This window comes from Glycine soja, chromosome 13 (assembly GCF_004193775.1).
Source record: "Glycine soja cultivar W05 chromosome 13, ASM419377v2, whole genome shotgun sequence".
Taxonomy (NCBI): domain Eukaryota; kingdom Viridiplantae; phylum Streptophyta; class Magnoliopsida; order Fabales; family Fabaceae; genus Glycine; species Glycine soja.
Genome location: NC_041014.1, coordinates 27,093,935 through 27,103,895, shown reverse-complemented (window position 1 = coordinate 27,103,895; position 9,961 = coordinate 27,093,935). Strand labels below are relative to the sequence as shown.

The window sequence follows — 9,961 nt, the reverse complement described above, 5'->3', positions numbered from 1 at the left end:
TTACGACCTTCCTCCTTTGTTATGCATGAAGCGCAAATACATTATGTTGTCTATGATGATATCAAGTCCAAGACAGCCAGGAAATGATATTGATTTGTACCTTACTTATTTGATTGAAGACATGCACAAGTTGTGGGTAGACGGGGTTGATGTGTATGATGCAAATCAGGGTGAGACTTTCAGGTTGTATGCGATGATATTTTGCACCATTAATGACTTTCCAGCTTATGGGAATTTGAGTGGATATAGTGTGAAAGGTTTACCAGGCTTGTCCAATTTGTGAGCAAAACACAAGTTTCATCCAACTTAAACATAGGAAGAAGATAGTTTATACATGGCACTGTAGGTTTTTAAAACATTATCACCCCTATCGATGATTGAAGAAAGCATTTAATGGTAGCCAAGAGACTAACGAACCCCTAGAACCGTTAGCTCCCCATGAAGTGTATGATCGGGTGAAAGACATTGTAACTATTTTTCGTAAGACACAATGGAAGGATCATGCTAACAAGAATATTTGGAAGAAAAGGTTAGTGTTCTTTGATCTTCCTTATTGGACCAATCTACATGTTTGGCATTGTCTCGACGTTATGCATGTGGAGAAGAATGTTTGTGATAGTTTACTTGGCACCCTTCTTAACATCAAAGGCAAGACAAAGGATGGTCTGAAATGTTGACAGGATTTGGTCGATATGGGTATTCGAGAACAGTTGCATCCGCAATCACAAGGTCGGCGAACTTATTTGCCCCCATCATGTTACACAATGTCAACTAAGGAGAAAAAACAATTTTGTCATTGTCTTAAAAATGTGAAAGTCCCACAAGGATACTCTTCCAATATCAAGAGCCTTGTGTCAGTTAATGATTTGAAGTTGGTTGGCTTGAAATCTCATGATTGTCACGTGTTAATGCAACAATTGTTGCCAGTGGCTGTTCGTGGTATATTGCCTGAAAAAGTAAGGGTTGTGATCACCTGCTTGTGTTTTTTCTTTAATGCAATCTGTCGTAAGGTCATTGACCCAAAACAATTGGATGATTTGGAGAACGATGCAGCCATTATCCTATGTGAATTAGAAATGTATTTTCCTCCATCGTTTTTTGACATCATGGTTCACTTAATTTTTCATCTTGTACGTGAGATTCAGTTGTGTGGGCCCGTGTTTTTACGATGGATGTATCCAATTGAATGTTACATGAAGGTGTTGAAAGGATATACAAAAAATCCATATCGACCAGAGGCTAACATTATTGAAAGATACGTTGCTGAGGAAGCTATTGAGTTTTGTTCACAATATATAGAAATGGCTACACCAATGGAACTTCCTATAGTCGTCATGACTACACCATTCAAGGTAGGGGCACACGGGGGTTCAATGTTGTAACCATGGATCGCCAACAGCTGGCACAAGCACATCTATATGTATTACACAACACAACATGAACTCCCGCTTTGTGTGGGCGATCTTCCACTTCAAGTGTCTCGCCCACACAACACAACTGACTAGGTTAGCTAACCATTATTTGGCAATGACAGTAACCATTATTTTGCAGACAAAATTGTGAGTTCATGTATTTTTTGGTTACTGTCATTGCCAAATAATGGTTAGCTAACCTAGTCAACTTTATTTTATTCAAATTCAACAACTGTATATCCATGCAGGATTCATTACAGGAACAAGCAACATAGGGGAGTTTTGTTTCGCATGGGCGATAGGACATACTCAACACGGCCCTTGGCCGACCTGAGCATCAAGGCCGTGTTCGTGTCGCAAGGATAGGTTTCACAATAAGCCAATACTTTGGCCAAGCCTCACGTGCTTCTAGCACATCCTCACCATAGATCAGCCAACAACAATTGGCTGAAATCATCGGTGGAATTAAGGATGACATAAGAAAGGAGGTACAAGAAGAACACAAGCAGCAGCAAAAGGCTTGGATGAGGGCAATTGAAGAAAAACAGTGGCAAAATTTGGAGATAATGAAGCAAGAGTTAAAAAAAGCACTGAAAATAGAGCTATCTCATATTGCATCACATCAGTCAGCCCCCATTGAGGTGCCAGAAATACAAGCTCTACTTGCGCATGTCAGCACAAAGGGTAGTTGCGCTGGACCTGAGGGAAGCGGATTACTTAAAGAGCTTTTGAATGTTGATGACGATCTGATGGGCTTGTTCGTAGTTGTTGGGCAAAATATTGTGCTTACGGGCTTGGAAAAAGTGTTCGAGAATTCATCCACCATACATAATGTTTGTTATGCAAATGACGTTGTTAAGGTGAATGTTGTCAGAACATACATGCCTCACGCTGAGGTCCCTATTCCTACATCAGAGGTTTGGATTCTTGAGCAAGCCGTTGGTACATTCGTCGCATGGTTGACACATCTTGTTAGGAAAGTAACTAATGAGGTTAGTTTTTTTCTCCTATGAATCTGTTCTATTTGTTGACATGCATAATTACATGTACACTAATTTCTATTATCATAGGTGGTCGTGGGACCCGATAAGCCTCCATTGAAGTCTATTGGAGAGCCAACATGTTCACATCTTTGGCCATAGATGACCCACTGGGAGAATTGGTTAAGAAGTCCTATGTGGTTTACACAAAGCCAATGGAGTTGGCATGGGACGGGGCGAAATTTGGGTTACCTAATTCCACAAATGGTTTTTTCATCACACATGCAAATGTGACTGAAATCATTTTAGGTGACAAATGTTTAAACATATTTGTACTGCAGTTGTGGATGATGTAAGTAAATCATATTATTTGAGTGGTTGTCATATGTTATTGTCCACACCATATTTGTCTAAGAATATTGTTGATTGTGTTTAAAACAGGTTTATGAATGATTGGAGTACAAGTATTGGTTTTGCTCCAGTGTACGATTTCCTTGAGCCTCAGTTTATACGCTGCACAAAGGACACGCGTGAAGAATGTCAACAGTACATAGAAACATGGGTCAAGGAATCACATCGAGAAGTCTACTTAGGACCTTACTTCAATCAGTAAGTCTATTCATGTGGTTGTTATCAATGTGTTTGCATTAGTTTGATGGTGAATTTCATATTGTTGACTTCAGGGCACATTGGCAACTTCTTGTGTTGTGTCCACGAGAGAACATTGTAGTATGGTTCTGTTTTGTACGGAGAAAGCCTGATGTTTACATTAAGTTTGCAGTGAACAAGTACTTCACAACCTTATTCAATTTAGCATTGGTCATTAGTTATAGTTTACTAGTCAAAACATTACATGTTAACTATAACTTTTGTTATTTTCAAACTTAGTGCAATGAAGAAAATATGCAATAATTTCCAAGGCAAGGACAATGCACCTCCACCTCCATCTCAATGGATTGAGGCTAAGGTATGTCGTAATCCCTGTATTTTTGAAAATTTGAAATACGTCTGATGTTTCAATTGGAATGAGCCAGCATTTATTGAGTGCTTATATTGCATGTAGAGCCATGTACAACCCAGAGCATATGAGTGTGGATATTATGTGATGCATTGGATGCGGTGCATCATCAGTGGCGGTTTGAAAAATGAACTCCACAACGTATGTCCTCTATTAGACTAACAAATGAATTTGTGTAGTTTGAAATCATACCTAAATGGTTGATGTACTAACTAAATTTTATTTTCTTCCCCTTTGTAGTTTTTTTTTATGGAACACCATTAGACACTGACACCATGGCGACACTATGCAAGAAATGGGAAGCCTATTTTCTAGAAGTTGGAAAATGGATGTAAATTAGACAAATTTAGATGACATAGGAACATTAAGCACCTTTGTAACATAAAATTTTCATTGATTAAGACACATCATTATGTCTGGTCATGACTTTTAATTTGGCATTGTTACATGATTATGTGACTTGTTTACGTTATTACCGTGCACTAATTTTGGGTTGCGTTTTGTATTGGCCCCAATATAGGATCAGTTTTTTTGTTGTGCAACTCTAATTGTATGCAGGTCAGCGTTCGACATGTTCTTGCTTGGGTCTTCCACTCCGCCGCAACCTTCTCATTCCTTGGTCCTTCAGTCCACCGCAACCTTGCCATTGTCTGTGTAGGTCTACATAGGCAGCCACAAGGTTGGTGTTCACTCCGGTGGTCGTGCGGTAAGTACTCAGGCGCAAGTTTGTTGTTCATGTTGTCATCGATAAAATAGGTTTGATTGAATAATTGATCTTCCTGGCCAACCTTCAAGCCCTTCAGTCTCACACTTTTTAGGTTACATCACTGTCAATGAAAACCATGGAAGGGCCCTTTTCTACTGGTGCTTTGAAGCTCAATCTGAACCATCCAAGAAGCCTCTCCTTCTCTGGCTCAATGGAGGTATGTGATTGTTTGCTATCAAGGTTGTCACATGTCAACCGCCATTCTCATATTATTACATACTTTTCCACTTTACAACTAAGGTTATAACTAGATTAGAGATCCTATTATATTGATATCATTTCATTTGATTAATTTGTTTGCTTGGAAGGCCCCGGATTCTCCTCTATTGGGTATGGCGCAGTTATTGAGATTGGACCTCTTATAGTCAACAAAAATCGGGAAGGACTACATTTCAACACACACTCCTAGATTCAAGGTTTGTACATAGTACATTTGTATATTATTTCCATCTTTGGACTTTGTAGTATGTTCCTTTTTTTACAATCAATTGTTATACAATTTATGTTATGATTGTGCTAATAAGTATTAAGAAGGGGAGAGATTGAGGATTTATTTTGCTTACTTGAAAATTTGAAAACCTTGCAGAAGCAAATTTGTTATTTGTGGAGTCACCTGTGGGAGTTGGATTTTCTTATACTAACACATCTTCTGATCTCACCATATTAGAGGATAATATTGTGGGTGAGTTTCCTTTACAGAAGCCTAACCTCATCAGATTTTGTTGAATCATTAAAGTGGCCATATTTGACAAACTACTTGAATCAGCTGAGGATGCCTACAATTTCTTGGTGAATTGGCTACAAAGATTCCCATATTTCAAATCCCGAGACTTTTTTATATCACGAGAAAGCTATGGTGGTTAGTAAGCAAATTTGTGTCAGTTCTAGTTGGATAAAGTGTTGAATTAGCTTAAAAAGTTGAAATTATGTTAATTTTATGGCAGTGAACCTCTCTAGAGAGAGTCTTGTGCAAGATGATTTAGTTCTTTGAGTATCAAGAAAGTTCAAGTGATGGTTGATCAAGCTCATTTAGTTATCATTTGCGTCTCTATTGGGGTGGCCCTTGGAGTTTTGATAGCTTATCTCATATATGTTGGCATAAGGTGGTACAAAAAGCAAGCTCATCTTAGCCGATCTGCAAACGAGCCTAGTTTAACAACTATCCCTATACGAACAAATGGATTAAAAACTAGCATTGACTTTAGTGTTTCTCTCACCAGTTCCATAGCCACTTCAAGGTCACCAAATCCTCACAAAAGCTCGTGTTCAACTTGGTGGAGTCATCAGAATAAAGATGGTTTTGCTTCAGTATCAGACATTTTGAAGTACTAATACAAGTACATTTCTCTCTTGAGCATGAGCCCTGCTCTTTCTTTCTTTCTTCTAAAATGTTTTGTTTTTGGATAGCTACTATTAGGATTTAAATTGTATACTTGTTGCATTAAAAAAGTTTTGATTACTTGATTTGTGGAAATGTGATGTTTTTTATATCCTTTTATGATGAAGTTCCATTGTATGTAAGAGCATCCACCTTGCAAAACTTTATTTACATTGCATGTTAGTTTGGAAGAAAAAAGAGAAAATAGGACTTGGGATATCTTAGATAATAAAAAAAAGCATCCAAGGACATCAATATTTGCAATGGGCTATCTGACATTTTACATGTTATAGAGAAATTCAAAAGGCTACACAAAACTTCACAAATACATTGGGAGAAGGATCCTTTGGCACAATTTATAAAGCCATGATGCCTACACGAGAGGTGGTAGCTATGAAGATGCTTGGACCCAATTCCAAACAAGGGGAGAAAGAATTTCAAGTAGAGGTATTTGCTAACAACTTTTTACTTCGTTTTTTGGGTTATTGAAAAGATCTTCACAAAGGATTACTTTAATACAAGGCTTGTGGGATGCGGAAATTTTCTTTTCTTTTGGAACTTCACTTGTGATTTATATACCATATACATTAAATAGTCTAATGTTCATACTTTAACCCAAGTTTAGTCATTTCCCGGAAGGTATGGTATGGTGTGCTGGTTGATTTGAAGTTTTGAACTCTGTTTTGAAACATACATTCCTAAAAATGACCAGAAAATTTATTTGGGTTTATATTTGCATTCTACATATGGTCATCATCATTGGCACATAAAATCCTATTGAGGCAATAAGTTCCTTTATTTGCCAGATGATATAATTAATTAAAACGGCAGGGATACCACTTATTTCTACTGGGTTCACTTAATGTAATAATATTGGTTCTTATTGGGGCCACTCCAAGTATTACTCCATGAATTTAACATTAATCACCACTTATTTCCACTGTGCTTTTAATGAGATGTTGATAGAGGTGCTTGTTCTTGGATGACCGCATAATCAGAATCTTGTAAATTTGTTAGGATACTGCATAGATAAAGGACAGTTTATGTTGGTTTACGAGTTCATGAGTAATGGAAGTTTACAAAACCTTTTATATGGTAAGCAGAAGATCTTTCATGTTCATCTTAGGATTTTTTTTATGTGATAGTTATATATCAAGACTTGCATGATAATCTCACCAAACAGTTAGGAAGATCTTGCTTTCTTTTACATGTTTTTAGTAGTCCATAATTATTAGTATATGTAATGTATTTTTCACCTTTTCCCTGTATGAGACACAACAAAGGAATTTTTCTTTATATTTGAAGTTTTAACCCTTTAATCTTATACATAAAGTTTTCTTTAATATCTATTGAGAATAGTTGGAGTTGTGCATGCATGTAGGTGACGAAAAGGAACTGAGTTGGGATGAAAGGCTGCAAATTGATGTTGATATTTCACACTGAATAGAATACCTTCTTGAAGGGGTATGTTTAATGTTATATTTTCTCTTATTCTATATGAAAGTGTCCTTGGTTAACATGAATATGCATGGAACAGGCAGTCCCACCCGTTGTTCATCGTGATTTGAAATTTGCTAATATATTGCTTGATCACTCAATGAGAGCTAAGGTAAGCCTTTTCCTACTATCGCTTTTTGATAAACAGTTTCTTTTATTCATTTTCTAAGGTTTTGATATGGTATCAACTCAAACACCTGAAATTTTTGGAATTTCCTTAATTACATGAATGGACAGTATTCCCTAATTATACCAAATATCTCAATGATATTTCCTTCACTATCTCAACATTCATTCAAAATGAAGGCTGCAACTTATTAAGCTTTAAGCGTGTTATAATTAAATCCTTTTTTTATTTATGAAAACAAACAAATCCTAAACTAGGTTGGGGTAAAAACAATCTAGATTCTAAGCACAACCACAAAACAACTAGGGTTGGCCCAAGAAACCAAGCATAGCCACCAAACAAGATGAGTACAACAAACCCCAAACAAGAAGAGGGTTGCAACAAATCAAACATAGAGTTGTCAAACAAGAAGAGAGGTGTTACAAACCAATAGTAACATTCAAGTAAGAAGAGAGGGGAAAAGCAAACCAACTGCAGCCGCCAAACAATAAGAGGGGTGTTGCAGAGTTAATCTTTGATCGAAACAAAGATGGGAGCAAATACCCCTTTATTAATCTTAAAGGTTTTATTGTAAGTAAACACTCTAATTAGGAAGGGGAAAAAAGGATAAAATTTAGATGTAGTTCTTCACATGTTTTTAGCTTTATTCTCTAATCAAAAATCAAATTTTTATCTTAGTAATTCCCACCATCTAATAATTTTCATAACTGATACATATGGTTGTTTAGCTTTAAGATATAAAGAATATGCATTAAATGACATAAGGGATTATAACTTGTTTTCGGCGAAAGTGTCACGTACTCATGTGCCCTGTATGTAGGGATTATGCCCTTTACTGTGATTTCCATTTTGGAATCATCATTCTTATATCATGACTCGCATTAATTAGGCTTTGTTTCCATTTGTTGGCCATAAAGAATTTTTACTCACATATGAAAAAAAATAGTACCGTACATCAAAAACTTAAAGATAGAATTTCTGGTTATTTCAATTTCGTGTTTTATTTATTTTTTAATTAATTTTGTTTTTGGTACAGTGGAGACGCAGATGGAAGTGTGTTGGTGATAGGAACACGATATTGCGTTGAGGCTCTGGGATTACCTTTAAAGTCTAGGTGGCGAACTTGGTACCATGATAATCAGGTTCATGCCATTAATCTTCCTAATTTAAGAACCATTTTTTAATAATTATAACATAATTTACTTTTGAAAGTTATAATCTTATTTTGTAATTACATTAATATATTTAATATCTCAGGGTATAATAATCTTTTATGTACTTTCTATTGAAAGAAAATTTAAGAACCATTTCTTGTTGTTGTCTGTGTGCATTTGTCATCCTGGCAATTTATGTCTGCCTTGGGCTGTTCAATATTTCTTCCACTTCAACAAACCAATCAGTTATTTCCTACCAGTGTAGGAATAGAGAGTTTCAATCTAATTTTTGCATATGCGGCTTCTATGGTAACTTGTACAAGCTCTTACATGACCTAGGTAAAAGCTGTTGGTGAGATTTTGTAATCACGGGTGAAATTGGGCTGAACATGTGGTTATCTTTTATAAAGTATTAAAAAATATATGCATAAACACAAGTTTGATATCTCTCTAAATGTTCTTCTTATCCTTGTGGAAAATTGTGATTTTGGTTGGTCTATCGTATTTGTGGATTTTTTGGCATAATTCTATATACTCTTTTCTCCTCTCTTTCACTATGATTGAATGTTCTGTATTACTACCTGAGTGGCTGGGACCACTATATAGTCATGTCAATTTTATAAATATTATGAACATTACATTGAAATTTACTCTCTAATTCATACTGAACAACATTGTCAAGGACCACTTTTAGTGGCATCTAGGTATTGTCACTGTTATTATTGGCATACTTAGTGCATCTTACATTGAGTTGTGTTTTCTTGTGCTGCCTAGTTGTGGTGGGATATATTATGAGAGATATCAAACTTACTTTGGTGGACATTATTGCTTTGACTTTGTGCAGCCAAAGTGTTTGCTGAAAATATATTAACTTACTATGCATTTTTTTATATTCCTACCATGCTATACTTACAATCTATACAACATGCAGGGGTCCTAGGAGAATGCATTGTGTCATGGATTTCATTCCTTCCACTGCAATTGAAACTAGAGGTGTAGCACCTACACAAACTGTTGGTTAGGAAATTAGTCATATTCAAAATATTTTGTTGAATTTCATTATATTTGTATTGTATTACATATAAGCAACATAGCTTCTTGTACTTATTCACTAACTAATTTAATAGTTGAAATTTGACCTGGGTTTATAAATTTCACAAAAATAATAATAAAAATTCTCATTCTACATCGATTCGCTGATAAACTATGTAGAAAATCTCTTCATTCTACACCGGTTGACTGATAACCGATGTAAAAATCCTTCCAATTCTACATCAGTTGACTAATAACCGATGTAGAAATTCTTCCAATTCTACATCGATTGACTAATAACCGATGTAGAAACCCTTCCCATTCTACATCGGTATACTGATAACCGATGTAGAAACAATACTCATTCCTCCCAATTCTACATCGGTGGTAGACTGATGACTGATGTAGAAACAGTACTCATTTTACATTGGTCTCACCATCATAACCGATGTAGAAAACTCACATTCTACATCGGTTGTACATTTACAACCGATGTAGAACAATCCACATTCTAAGACGGGTCTAGCATCATGTCGTCTTCGTACCAATGCCCTTTATAGACGGTTCTTTAACCGATGTTGTTATTCAACGACAGAA

The 9,961-nt window shown here is 36.0% G+C and overlaps 1 protein-coding gene across 5 annotated transcripts; it reads left to right on the top strand.

Annotated features, from left to right (window-relative positions):
• Positions 1-1,572: 1,572 nt before the first annotated feature.
• Positions 1,573-9,499, top strand: LOC114381815. Of its 5 annotated transcripts, XM_028341036.1 has the most exons (18): positions 1,573-2,404; positions 2,483-2,744; positions 2,834-3,001; positions 3,076-3,180; positions 3,281-3,359; positions 3,456-3,551; positions 3,969-4,116; positions 4,229-4,333; positions 4,485-4,592; positions 4,763-4,858; positions 4,943-5,035; positions 5,121-5,513; positions 5,848-6,001; positions 6,572-6,649; positions 6,936-7,018; positions 7,092-7,163; positions 8,215-8,320; positions 9,264-9,499. In XM_028341036.1, the coding sequence occupies exons 2-9, from the start codon at positions 2,533-2,535 to the stop codon at positions 4,583-4,585; spliced, it is 1,014 nt and encodes a 337-aa protein (XP_028196837.1). In that variant the 5' UTR covers positions 1,573-2,404; positions 2,483-2,532; the 3' UTR covers positions 4,586-4,592; positions 4,763-4,858; positions 4,943-5,035; positions 5,121-5,513; positions 5,848-6,001; positions 6,572-6,649; positions 6,936-7,018; positions 7,092-7,163; positions 8,215-8,320; positions 9,264-9,499. The 5 variants fall into 5 exon arrangements, with proteins under 5 accessions (XP_028196837.1, XP_028196839.1, XP_028196836.1 ...); XM_028341038.1 differs by lacking the exon at positions 6,572-6,649 and having other exon boundaries at positions 4,844-4,858; XM_028341035.1 differs by lacking the exon at positions 6,572-6,649 and having other exon boundaries at positions 9,264-9,498.
• The last annotated feature ends 462 nt before the right edge of the window (positions 9,500-9,961 follow it).